We start from the raw sequence: 12979 nt of genomic DNA, 5'->3' as shown, positions 1-12979 counted from the left end.
GCTTGTACGGAGCAGCCGCTAGGCCCCGACCCTGGGAAGGGGAACCCGCCCCGGCTGCCCCGGCAGCGCTCCCGGCTCCGGCCGCGGCCCGTGTCTCGGACGGGGCCGTGCCCGGCCCCGCGGGCCTCGCCCCCTCCCTGCTCGGAGCCCCGTGCTGCCCAGCCCGCGGGCCGGGCCGCTCCTCCGCGGCTGCTCGGTGCCCCTCCGCTGCGAGTCCCGGGGCGCGGGCCCCTGCTGGGCGCGGCTGCAGCCTGAGCCCGCCGGCATCCCGTACCGGCGCTGGGCATCCCGGTGCCCGGCATCCCGGTACCGGGTGCCCGGGACCGTGCACCTAAACCGGGCGCCCTCAGCCCGCGGCGGCTCCCGGTGTGCAGCTGGCGGGGGCCGGCAGGTGGAGCTGCCAGACCGGCAGCCCGGCCCGGGCAGCGGGCACCCCGCCCGTCGGGGCAGCGGGGCCGTGCGGTCCCTGCTGGCCCCGGGACTTCGGCGTCGGAAGCCGTCGGCGCAAGCGGAGTCCGGGAACCCGGCTGCCGGCGGAAAGCGAAACTCCGAAGCCTGCTGTTACCGCTCTGCCCCCGCAGCTCCGAGGGACCCGCCGGCCCCAGCCCCAGCACACGGCTCGGAGAGACCCGCTATCCCCGGCCCGGCAGGCAGCTCCGAGAGAGACCCCCCGGCCCCTGTCTCGGGCGTGGCCGTGCCACACTGTGCCATGGGGACGGCCGTCTGACCCAGCCTTGGCCACCCTTGAGCCATGGGCCCCGGTGCGGGCAGGTCCGTGCTGGCGTGGCGATGGCGGGGCAGCTGGTTGCACATCCTGATCTTTGCCGCCGAGGGATGGCGGCTGCTGCGGCTCCCGCTCTCGGGCCTCAGCCCCGGGTCTCAGCTCTCCTGCATTGAAGGTCCGTGCTGCAGGCTTCAGCGCTGGCACAGCCCCGCGGCAAGCGCCCGCAGCCTGCGGCGTGCTGCCCCAGCGCGCTCTGCTGGCACCAGGTATTGCCACCCCAGCCAGGGACCCGGCCGTGCCACCGCCTGGGAGCAGATGCCTAGGCAGAGGGGAGGATGCTGGCAGAGGGGTGATGATGCAGGGTTACCCCCGCCAGCTCTCTGGGCAGAGGCCACATCCACAGCCTCTGTGCTTGGGGGCCCTTAAACCCTCCAGGCCACCTCCTTGCTCCTGGGTTCCCCTGCACGCCCAGCTCCCCTCACCCAGCTCCAGCGGCTCACCCAAACCTGCTCAGGCTCCCGTTCCCATGGGGCTCCCAGTCCCCTCCATCATCTCTTCCACAGGCTGAAGGGTCTTTGAGGGCTGCCCGGAGCAGGCTTTGGGCCAGGGGTGTCTGCCCTGGAGCCTGGGGTTTCTGCTGTGGGGCCAGGGGTGACCCGTGGGATGGGGGAGCTGCACCCAGGGGTGACCCCAGTGCAGGCTCGGGGAGGTGGGCACCTGCAAGGGGGCTGCGGGTGGCGCAGGGAGGAGCGTGACGCTGCCTTGAAGGGGCCGGTGGAGAAGTGGTTCAAACTGTGAGAGCGGCTGCCCACCTGCGGGAGCCCCGCCGGGGCTGGCCAGGAGCAGGTCTTGGGAGAACGGGGGTCCCAGGGCAGCGTGGCCCTGTGGGGAGGGGACTTGGCCCAAACTGGGGCTCCACTGCCCGGCGCCGGCTCGGGGCTGAGCAGGGCCAGGGGACGAGCATCCAGTCCCTGTGGACCCGCACGGGGACCTGGCGCCGGACAGCCAGGGTTTGCAGCAGGCGGGAGGAAGGAAGTGGTTGATGCTGAGCCGTTGCTTCGTTCACCGTCTTGGTGCTGCAGGGAGCAGAGGGCTGGGCGCCGGCCCGCAGAGCCCTGGGTGTGGCCGTGCACCGCGCCGGCATTCGTGCTGCCGAGCCGCATGCACTGAGGGATGGAGATGGGCCAGCCCCAGCCAGGGAGGCAGAGGCTTCATCCCAGCGGTGCTGGTCCAAAGCGACGCGGCTCCCTGCAGCTCCCTGTGCCATGGGGCGGCCGGAACTGCCCTTGCTCTGTGCCCTGGGCTCCAGCCCCGTGTCCTGCTGGCTGCCCGGTTCTGGCAGTGGTGCTCAGCCGGAGGGGCTCGCGGTGCTGCAGCACTGCCCGGGGTCAGCAGCCCCATCGCGCCCCGCAGGCAGGACCAGTGACGCACCCGAGCCTGGGCCCCCGGGGTGGGCAGCATGGCAGGGTTGGGGGCTCCGTCCCCATCACCCCTGCCCCAGCGCTTGGGGGCTCAGGGCGGTCGGGTGGGTCCCTGCAGCGCCCAGCTGCGCCTTGAGGAAGCGGAGGTTTGCACAAGCCGGTGAGATGCACGTGACCTGGGGAGCGCGCCAGGAGGAACCAGCAGCCGCCCTGCGCGGGGCCCAGGTCCCCGCGGCACAGCCGGCCATGGCCCCGTGGCTGCCCACCAAGGAGGAGAAGTATGGCGTGGGTGAGTGTAGGCTTCGGCGCCGGGCTGGGCTGGGATCCCTGGCTCGCCGGAGGGATGCGGGGCTGGCGGGACGGGGCACTCACTGCCGGGGTGATGCTGCCGGCGCCCCTGGCTGCGGTGGCCCCGCGGCAGTGGGCTGTTGAGGGGCGGGCGATGGTGGCTGGACGATGGTGTGGGACTACGGGGTCTGCGGTGTGAATGGCGCTGGTAGTGCCAGGCTGGGTGGGGCTGGCGGCGATGCTCAGCAGTGCGAGGCGGGAGCCGGGTCCTTGCGATGCCAGTGCTGGGTGGGCCAGTGGGTGCAGGAATGAACTGGGGGTTGGCGGGGGGCTGCAGGGCCGGTGACGGGGTGGCCCAGGGGACGCGGTCTGAGCAGGGCAGGTGTCAGTGGGACCCACACCCCCAGAGGCTGAGCATGGCTGATGCTGTGTGGGGAGGGGGAGCTGTGGGGCTGAGCAGGGCTGGGGGCTGGGGGCAGAGCAGTGGGGCTTGGCACAGGATCCGGCCCCTCTCCTAGGGGTCTAGGCTCAGCCTGGCTGTTGAAGTGCGGAAGCCTCCACCCGAGGGGTGGTTAGCTTGTTAACAGGGATCGTTAGCTCATGTATGACCTGCTCTCAGGGAGGTGCCTGGGGACCCCAGAGCCACCCCTATAATTTGCCCCTGGTCCCAGCTGGAGCTTTGCTCCCAGCCTCTGCGTTGGTCACGGCAAAGCCCTGGGCAGCCCTGTTCCCTGCCCCACCACCCAGCTCAGGGTCCCCGCGCCGACCCCGGCCCCCGCACGAGCACACGCTCCCCGTGTCCCACGCTGGCCCTTGCAGCCTCGCGCCTCTTCCCGTTTCTGGCCAGGGCTGTTTCCCGCGCGCTCCCCTTGCACTGCTGGCAGCAATGGGAGCAAGGGCTGAGCCCCCGCGGGGTCCTGGGCAGCACCGGCTTGGCAGCAAGGGCTCAGTTCCTGCTTGTGCCCGGCGGGCATTAACCGTCCTGTGAGGAACCCTGCCGGGCTGGGGCCTGGGGGCTGGGAAGAGGCTGGAGGGGAGCGAGCCTGGACCGGGGCTGGGTGCTAGTCCAGGCTGGCTCAGGGTCCTCGTGTGGAGGGCAGGGTGGCAGGGGGGGTCCTGTGGGACCTCAGGGCTCCTGGTGCTGCAAGGTGTGCCGGGGACAGCACGAGGGGTCCTGCTGAGCATGTGAGTCTGGGGGCATCGCAGTATGAGCTGGCCCTGGCTGGGGCTGGCGGTGGCACAGGCAGCGTCCCAGCAGGGACCCTCGGGTGCAGGCACGCCTGCAGGGGACTGTCCGCTGGAGCAGTGTGCGGCCGGTCCTGGGGCCAAGTCAGGGCTGCCTCCACCAGACAGAGCTGTCACTGTCCCCAGGACCAGAAATAGCGGCAGGGCTAACCGCAGCCCGGCCCGGCGCAGCCCGCGCCGCAGCAGGAAGTGTCTGGCCGCCAGCGAGCTCCTGCGCTCCCACCGCCTCGCTCCTCTCCCCGCCCCGCTGCCCCCACTGCCCCCACTGCCCTCGCCACCCTGCTCCTCCCGCCGCCCGCTCCCGCTGTCCCCGGGTACCGGCCCCGGGAGGGCAGTGCTGCTGCTCCGGGCGGGGGCTCAGCTGGCGCTTGCCTCTCCGTGCCGCTTGTGGTGGGAGCGGGACCGCCGGGCTCAGCACTCGCTAGGGCCCATGTGGGTGGCAGGCAGCGTGACGGGGAGGACGCCGGGCAGGGGACCCTCGTGTTGTGGCCAGCACTGCTCTGCCTCCGCCTCACACCGCGGCCCGGCCCTGTGCCTGCTCGAGGGTCTCACGCTGTTTGTGTGGGGCTGGACCCTGCACCGTCCCTTGGGGCTGCGCGATGCCTGTTGAGGTCACTCTGCCGCGTGTGGGGAGGCTGGCCGGGGGGCACGCTGCCCCACAGGGCACGGGGCTCTGCGAGGGCTGTGCTGCGTGAGGGGGGGTCCAGGTGAGGGACCCCCGCTGACTGCTCCCCGGCCCCTCTCCCCGCAGCCGTGTGGAACTTCCCGCGCACCAGCGAGCATCACCTCCCGCTGCAGATTGGGGAGACGGTGCACATCCTGCAGGCCTCTGAGGGTAAGGGGTCCAGCAGCCCCGGCCAGGCCCTGTGCCGTCTCCTGCCGGGCAGAGGCTGGGCTGGGTACCTGGCTGCACCCTGACACAGGGGCTTTGTGCATCCTCTCTTGGCTGCGCTGCTGGTGAGCACCCAGCCCTGCCCTGCCGCGGGCTGCTGGCTCCCCGAGCCTGGCTGACGGCGTCCCCTTCCCTCCCCTTGCAGGCTGGTACCGCGGGTACTCGCTCAGGAACAGGGCTGCCCGGGTAGGTGAGGGGCTGCGGCGGGCCAGGGCGCAGGGGATGGTGTGGGCACGGCCGGCGGCTTGCCCTGTCCCTGCTGGGGGGACGTGCCAGGCACCTTGCGGCGTTGCCAGGCTGGGACCCTTTGCGGGACCCTCGGTCCCAGGGCGGGGAGCCCCCGGCTGTGGCTCTGGGGGAGGGCTGCCTCCTACCCAGGCTGGCCCGCAGGTGCTGACGGCTCCGGCTCCCCCAGGGCATCTTCCCGGCCTCGCTCATCCACCTGAAGGGTGCCGTGGTGGAGCGCAGGGGGTAGGTACTGGGCACGGGCACGGGCGCGTGGGCCCCATCTGCCTGCCCGGCGCGGGGGCCCGTGCGGTGCCACGGGGCTCCAGGGCTCCCTGTGCCTCTCCCCAGGGCAGAGGAGAGTGTGGTCCCCACTGAGATGCCCATGGTGCAGGAGATCACCACCACGCTGCGGGAGTGGGCCACCATCTGGAAGCAGCTCTATGTGGTGAGGGCCTGGGGCCGGGGGGGCTGGGGGGGCCGGGGCCAGCGCGAGCGTGCAGTGACCCGGCGCTGCCGCCCACAGGCAGGGCAGGCGGAGCGGTACCGGCAGGTGAAGCAGATGATGTACGAGCTGATGGAGCGGCGCTCGCAGCTGCTCTCGGGGACGCTGCCCAAGGACGAGCTCCTGCAGCTCAAGAAGGAGGTGACCGGCAAGATCGACTACGGCAACAAGTGAGAGGGGGGCCGGGAGGATGGGGGGGCCGGGTCCCTGCCCCAGCCACAGGCTGCACGGTGCCAAGGGATGCTCAGCCGCTCTGCTGCAGTGTCCCTGCCGGCCTGCTTGCTGTCCCTATGTCCCCATCGTCCTGGCTGGCTGTCCCTATGTCCCTGCTGTCCTGGCTGGCTGTCCCAGGGTGGCTGGGGACAGCAGGTGCGCTGGCGATGTGCAAGCCACCTAAACAAGGGCTACCACCAATGAGCCCTGGCTGGGGAGGAGAGCATCCCTGGTGCTGCCCGGCTCTTGTCCCCTTGCCAGGGCTCTGCTGCTGGCCAGGACCCGTCAGGATCTGTCCTGCCCCCACACCACGCCTGCGCCCCCAGACCCTGTGCCAGCCCATGCCCGGGCAAGGGCAGGCAGGTCCTAGTGGGGTGCACAGACCTGTGTCCCCCCGGCCCAGCCGGGTGCCAGGTCCTGCCTTACCCTGTCCCGGCCTCCGCAGGATCCTTGCACTGGACCTGGTGGTGCGGGACAAGGACGAAAATATCCTGGACCCTGACAGGACCAGCGTCATCAGCCTCTTCCAGGCGCACAAGAAGGCTGCACAGACCGTCACGCAGCGCATCCAGGAGGAGACGGTGAGAGGCAGCGCCAGCCCCAGTGCGCCAACCCCTCTGTGCCGAGAGCCGGCTGCCCCACGCGCGGCTGTGCCATGCCAGGGGCTGTGCCGTGGGGCAGAGCGGTGGGGCTGAGCGGCCTCGTGTCCCACAGAGCCCGCAGCAGAGCGCACTGGGCTGCAGCGCCCGCCTGGCGGCTTCGCCCTCCCACAGCCTCTACCTCTGCGTGCGCAACTTTGTCTGCAACATCGGCGAGGAGGCGCAGCTCTTCATGGCGCTGTACGACCCTGGCGAGCAGCGCATGATCAGGTGGGGCCCCAGTGACGCAGGGCCGGCCCCGCTGCCTGACCCCTGCCGCTGGCTCGGCCGGGTGCCCGTCCCGCCATTCCCTGCAGCGTCCCCTGGTCTTGTCCCCCCTGCACAGGGAAGCCCCTGCCCCTTTGTACCCCGTTGCCCACCCCTGGGGTACCCATCCTGCCCAGCCTGGCTGCCCGCCCAGTTTGGCACGAGCCAGCACATCTCACAGAGGGGAAGGAGGCACGTCTCTTCCCGCTGGGTTTTCTCCTCTGGAATGAGAGGGTTTGTTGGCAGCGTGCAAGATGTGCAGCCATGTCCCATGGGACAGCCCGCGGCTTGCCCTGCCCGGGGCCATGTGTGCCCGATGCGCTGTGGCCCGTTGCGGGCATGCTGCCCTGTGCTGATCTGCCCGTGGCCCCATGGCAGGCATGAGCCGGCTCAGCCCACGCCAGATCCCGGGCGGCGTGGCCCCGTGCAAGGGAACAGTGAGCCAGCGTGCCTGGAGCACCTACAAGTTGCCCACCTGCAGGCCGGGCTGGGCTGGCAGCCTCCCGCCGCCGGGGACGGCCGGGCTGGGCCAGTCTGTGTGCTGTGACTGGAGCCACTGGTCGGACGAGGGGTCTGCGTGGTGGGAGCTGGCAGGGGCCCGAGCAGCGCCCTGCCTGTGGCCGAAGCGCTCCAGCCCACATCACGGTGTTTGCTCGTGGGCCGCTTGCCGGTGGCCTCTGCCTGGCTGGACCCCAGCTGCGCAGGGACACGCAGAGCTCCAGCTCTGATGTCCTGGTACCTGGCCCCCGTGGCGGGTTCCTTACCCTCTTGCTTTTCCCTGGCAGTGAGAACTACGTGATCCGCTGGGCCAGCACGGGCGTCCCCCAGGACATCGAGCTGCTCAACAACCTCAGGGCCGTCTTCACGGTGAGCACAGACCCCTCAGAAGCAGCGCTGCTGCTGCCTGCCTCTCCCCTCCTGCAGAGCTGCCTGCGTCTCCTCCCCGCTGCCTGCAGAGGTGCCCCCCGCCCGCAGCATTTCAGATGCATCCAGCACCATGCACGGGGCCCCCGAGGCTCTGCCGCAGGCTGTGTCCCCCTCTGAGCAGCCGAATCCCGCTGCTCTCTCCTTGCTGCTCGTTTCTCCCACGCCCCCCAGCCGGGACAGCCCTGCGGCTCCTGCGCAGACCCCAGTCCTGGCACCAGACGTCGGCACTCTTGCGGCCTCCCCTCGCGGGTTCGGGGCTGCTGGGGCACCCGTGCTCCCATCCCCGCTCCATCCCTCCCAGATTTGGGGCTGCTGGGGCACTCGTGCCCCCGTCCCCGCTCCATCCTTCTCCCGCAGCCAGGCTCGGCCGTCCCTGGCCGCGGGCGGGAGGAGGCGCAGGCAGCGCCTGCTGACCCAGCATTTTTCCCGCTGCACCAGCAGAGCTGAGCTGACCCTCAGGACGGCCCAAGTGGAGTCGTCGATATGCAGATGAGCTGGGAAAATCAATGCTAATGAGCAGCATCAGCACTTCCAGCCCCCGCGGTCCAGCTCCCCTGGCTCTCACCCAACTCTGACCCCTGCCCGCTGCTGGCGTTGGCCGCGTGTCCCCGTGCGCTGCGGCGTGACCCTGCGCCATGCCGCAGCCCCACGGGAAGGTTCTCGCGCAGGGGCAGCACCCGTGGGACCCGGCCCCCCCAGCATGCCCGGAGCTGGGGCACGTGGCCACCCCACCGCGCCCTACACGATGTCAGACCTGCTCCCTCCCAGGACAGCGTGCCCCCCTGAGCCGTGCTGCCTGGCCCGTGTGTGCCCCGTGGGGCCATCGGTCTCCACCAGCCCCAGCATTGTCCCCGTCCCTAGGGCTTGGGGCTGCCTAGGGTGCACAGAAACCCCAGGCTCCCTGGGGCAGCGGGGCTGTGTGCCTTCCAGCCGAGCCTCTCTGTGGGGCACAGCAGCAGGGGGACTCTCCGGCCCCTGAAGGCAGAGCTGGGGCGCCAGGAACAGGGACCCGTGGTGGCTCTGCACCCGCTGGTTCATCCTCCTGCACAGCCCTGGGTACCCTGCGGTCACCTGGCGCCGGCAGAGGCACATCCCCCCGTGGTGCTGCCGGTGCCCGGCTCACGCAGCTCCTGTCCCCCCCGCAGGACTTGGGCAGCAAAGACCTGAAGCGGGAGAGGCTTTTCCTGGTGTGCCAGATCATCCGGGTGGGACGCATGGACCTCCGCGAGACCTACAGCCGCAAGCTCAGCACGGGCCTCCGTCGGCCCTTCGGCATCTCAGGTGAGAGCAGGGTCTGCCATGGGTGCCGCGAGGAGACCCCCTAGCGCTGTCTGTGCCAGCACCCCCCAGCACTCGCCTCTTGGCCACCGGGCTCCATGGGGCTCGCTGGCCGTGGGGTGCAGTGGTTCGGGCCCTGAACCCCAGGGCTGCTCCTGCCTCTGGCCAGGCAGCCCCCATCCCCATGCATGGACCCCAACCCTTGCTTGCCTCTGCGTGGCCGCGCTCACCCCATCCCCCCGAGCTTGCTGCCCTGTCTCCCCCTCCCCAGCCTGACCCAGAACCCCCCATGGTGGCCCAGGGCCTTTCCCGCGCGTGCCTGGTGCTGGGGTGTGGGGAGGGATCTGGCACGGCTGCTCCGGCAGCCGGGAAAGCCTTGGCTCTGTGCTCTCACGATGGCTGGAGCCAAGCACTTCGCCTGGCCGCCCTCACGTCATCCCCCACGGGCTGGCCCTGCCCTACTGGGGCTGTGGCCGCGGGGCCCATGGGGATGCAACGCACCCGCCCCAGCAGAGGAGAGGGGCTGGGGGGGCCCAGCCGCCCCTCCTTGCTGCATGGCCTAGGGGACCCCCAGCCCGGTGCTGCCGGAGGTGCCCCCGGGAGCTGCCCTGGGCCCTCCGTGGTGCCCGTCCCCAGCGGTGCAGGGAGCTCCCCTGCCTCCCCCATGACCCATGGTCCTGCTGTGGGTATTGATCCCCATCGGATGGGCTTGCTAGGAAATTATTGATTTTACTTGGCTAATTAGCGTGTGCTAGGACCTCAGCCACAGAGAAATTACCAGGTGAATTATGAACATAGCGGTGGCTAGTCGCGCTCCGAGCTGAGCGTGTCCCTGGGGAGGGGCCAGATGGATCATCCTGGTGCCCACTCTGTGGTGCCCTGTCCATCCTGCATCAAACCCCCTGTCCGTGGGTGATGGAGAGGTTCTGGATATGGCCTATTTTGGCCAAAACCTGCCCTGGAGCTCTGAGGTCACCTGTGGTGACCGTCCGATTGGTGGCCGCACCACCTCTGCGTGCCATTCCCCAGAGGCGCGCAGCTGGAGGGGACGCTGGGCGCGTGGTGCGAGCCCTGAGCAGCCAACTCTGCCCCGGGGAGGCTGGAGAAGCGCAGGGCGAGAAGGGGAGAGCCCGAGGGGCGGGCAGCCTTCGTGCTGTGCCCCAGCACGGGACCCTTCCCCGTGCTGGGGGCTGATGCCGGTGCTGCTGCAGACCCGCCTGGGAGTGTTTCCCATGGCTGAGCTGTGCCGGGATGCCAGGTCCCAGCCCGCGTTGGCAGCACGTCCGTCCGCCGTGGAGCCGTGTGGGCGCAGCGTTTCTCCCTGCCGAGAGCCCCATGCAGCGCGGTGCCGTCTGGCGTGGGGTGGCAGAGGGGTCTTGGTGGGGCATGATGACCTGCCCGTGGAGCACCGGCCGGGCACAGCAGGGTCAGTGCTGGGGGCACAGGCAAAGCGGTGGCTGCAGGACGGGACAAAACTGTTCTGGGTGCTGGTCCCAGGAGGGTTTGGCACGGAGGGCCCTGGGGACTGGGGCTGCCGGTGCCCATGGCAGCCGCCCCACGCTGCCGTCTCTGTGCTGCTGCAGTGATGGACATCACGGACATCACCAAGGGGAACTGCGAGAGCAACGAGGACAAGCAGCACTTCATCCCCGTGCACCTGTGAGTCCCGCGGGGCCGGGCAGCGGGCAGGGGGGGCAGCGGGCAGGGGGGCAGAGCTCCGTGGGCCTGGCTGGCACGGGGACAGCGGCTGCAAGGGGGCAAGAGGTGCCAGGATCAAAACGAAAAGATTTTTCCATTAAATGTGGCTTTGCAAAGGGAGTGTGGATCCTTGGGACACAATGTCGCCAGGTCCAGGACCTCAGTGAGGTTAGAAAAGGGGTATTTCTATGGGCAGCGACGTACTCAGAGATACTGAAGCCCTGCCAGAGCTCTGCCTCCTGGCCCCTTGGGGCACACGTGTCCTCAGGGTCCCCATCTGCTGTGAATGCCATCCTGCACCTCCCTCCCGGCGGGCTGGAGGCCGGCAGGTTGGGGAGCAGCAGCGGGATCCGGGCTGCTGTTCGGTTTGCTGGTGGTTGGCGCCTGGCCGCGGGGAGCAGCCGCGCGGGGTTCCCCGTGTGCGCCCAGGGGGAGCTCCGCTGAATCGCCCTGCGCTGGTGTTTGCAGGGCGGCGGCTGACAACGATTTTCTTCACAACATGATCAGGAAAGCGGTGGAAGGGAAGGACATCAACCACAAGGGTCAAGGTAGAGCCCCCACGCCCCCCTGCCCTGTGTGCCCACTCTGCGCTGCAGTATGTGGTGGGGGATGCAATGAGACCCCTCCCCGGCCCATCCCGCGTTTCCTTGCGGCTGCTGCTTGTGCTCGGGGTCCCGGGCTGCCCCCCAGGCCCTGCACTGGTGCAGCCCCCCCCGCCACTCCTCGCAGGGTCTGGGGGCTCGCTCTGGTCCCTGGCCGGCCCTGGGCTCCCTCCTGCTGCCTCCCCCAGGCTCTTGCGTGCTGTCACCCATTGAAAAACCGCAGTGGCCACGGGGGTGCGAGTTTGATCCTGGGTGAGGCCAGGGCTCGCTGCGTGAATTGTCCTGGCAGTCGGGATCAGAACCGTACGGGGTGGCCGGGAATTGACCACCCACCGAAACGCATCCAGGGCTGAGCCCCAGGGAGGGGCAGCCTCTTCCGCAGGAGGCGCGCGTGGCCGGCAGCCTCGCCCGGCACGGCGTGACATGGCACAGCTCGAGCTGAGCTGGTGCAGGCTGTGGGGCCGACACCTCGCGCTCTATCCTGGCAGGGTTCTGGGTGTCCCTGAAGATGCTGTGGGGAGACTTGAGCCAAGCGCGGAAGGACTATCCCCACCTCGTGGACCGCAGCACGGTGGTGGCACGCAAGCTGGGCTATCCGGAGGTCATCATGCCAGGCAAGCAGGGTGGCAGGTTGGACCATCGCTGGGTGGTCTCTGGGGTCCCATTGTGGGGTTACAGGGCGCCCTGCTGCAGAGGGGGCCTGGCCTTGCTGACAAGGCTGTCCCCCCAGGAGACGTCAGGAACGACATCTACCTGACGCTGGTGCAGGGCGAGTTTGACAAGGGGAACAAGAAGACGCAGAAGAACGTGGAGGTGACAGTGTGTGTCTGCGACGAGTCGGGCAGTGTGGTGCAGGTACGGCGGGCACCAGATAGGCCCTGGGGCGAGAGACTGTCCCCCACATCACCCCACCTCAGGCAGAGGCAGCAGCTCCGCAGCATGCCGGTGCCAGTGTTGGTGCCAGCACGAACCGGCCGGAGTAGCCTCTTTGGCTGCTGGAGCCCCTGAATCTGCCCTTTATAATAAAGATCTGGGAAAGTGGTAGGAAGGGATAGAGAGAAAATCGTCCTCCTGTGGGGACAGCCAGAACCCCTGGCCACCCCCGGAGGCCCCTGGGTGTGGCGTGTCCCAGCTCTCCATGCCAGGGAGAGGCAGGAGAGGCAAGGAGCTGCAGGGTTGCCAGGAGGGCAGGGGGAGGCTCGGACCCAGTCCCCCCCACCCCAGGACTGGCTGTTGCCTTGTCTCTCTCCAGGGTGTTTGCTTTCATTTCCAATGCAATTCTCACCTGGCCCCTGAGGAACAGGCTGCAAATTGCTGAGGGTCCCACTGGGCGGGTCCAGAGATGCAGACCCCACCTCCTTCTCCGTCCCTGATAATGCCCTTCCCACAGGGCAATGGAAGCCAAGCCGTGACCATGCCCTGGGGGGGCTGCGTGTCCCTTGCTGGCTTCTTTCATAGGTTGCACCAGGTCTGGCAGAGGTGGAGGGGACGGGGAAGCCTTTTGCTGCCCCTCTGAGCCTGGCTGGGAAGGGATGGTTGGAAAGATGCCCCCGCGCCAGCTGGGTTGTTGTAAAGGGGCACCTGTGCCAGGGGGCTCGGGTGGGGGCTGCCGTGGCGTGGGCAGGGGAGAGCAGCTCGGGGAGGGTGGACCACTGGGGGCTGGCCCGGGTTCGCAGGGGATGCAAAATTCTTCAGCCCTTTGAGTTTATTTGATCTGTCGACGAAGTGTCTCTTCAGCTGCTGCCCTCTCTGCAGAACGTGATTTACCACGGCGCGGGGGACAAGCCAGCAAGTGAGTACCGCTCTGTGGTCTACTACCAGCAGCGGCACCAGCGGTGGATGGAAACGGTGAAGGTCTGTACCAGCCTCGGGGCACGGGGACTGAGGTGGGACTGGGGCTGTGAGCACCTGAGGCTGCGTCCCTCGGTCCTCCCGTGCAGCAGGACCGAGCTGCTGGAGGGGACTCCTCATCAGGGCTGGCTTGTCAGGGGGCAAAGTCCCCGGCTTCCTGGCTCGGGGAGGATGGGAGATGCTGCCGGTGTCATGGCTCGACCCC

The 12979-nt window shown here is 69.3% G+C and overlaps 1 protein-coding gene across 1 annotated transcript in view; it reads left to right on the top strand.

Moving 5' to 3' along the window:
- The first annotated feature begins 2273 nt into the window (after window positions 1–2273).
- Window positions 2274–12979, top strand: part of LOC142081563 (dedicator of cytokinesis protein 2-like) — an 81761-nt gene continuing 71055 nt past the window's right edge. Inside the window, exons 1-15 of the mRNA XM_075148230.1 lie at window positions 2274–2434; window positions 4430–4513; window positions 4716–4756; window positions 4986–5041; window positions 5147–5243; window positions 5322–5470; window positions 5959–6094; window positions 6228–6382; window positions 7204–7285; window positions 8491–8626; window positions 10207–10282; window positions 10790–10869; window positions 11412–11537; window positions 11654–11778; window positions 12679–12777. Of these exons, the coding sequence (XP_075004331.1) occupies window positions 2311–2434; window positions 4430–4513; window positions 4716–4756; window positions 4986–5041; window positions 5147–5243; window positions 5322–5470; window positions 5959–6094; window positions 6228–6382; window positions 7204–7285; window positions 8491–8626; window positions 10207–10282; window positions 10790–10869; window positions 11412–11537; window positions 11654–11778; window positions 12679–12777 (1566 nt within the window). The 5' untranslated portion in view covers window positions 2274–2310. The remainder of the gene's footprint in view (window positions 2435–4429; window positions 4514–4715; window positions 4757–4985; window positions 5042–5146; window positions 5244–5321; window positions 5471–5958; window positions 6095–6227; window positions 6383–7203; window positions 7286–8490; window positions 8627–10206; window positions 10283–10789; window positions 10870–11411; window positions 11538–11653; window positions 11779–12678; window positions 12778–12979) is intronic.

This window comes from Calonectris borealis, chromosome 4 (assembly GCF_964195595.1).
Source record: "Calonectris borealis chromosome 4, bCalBor7.hap1.2, whole genome shotgun sequence".
In the NCBI taxonomy this organism is placed as follows: Eukaryota; Metazoa; Chordata; class Aves; order Procellariiformes; family Procellariidae; genus Calonectris; species Calonectris borealis.
This window is presented reverse-complemented; position numbering and strand designations above follow the sequence as displayed.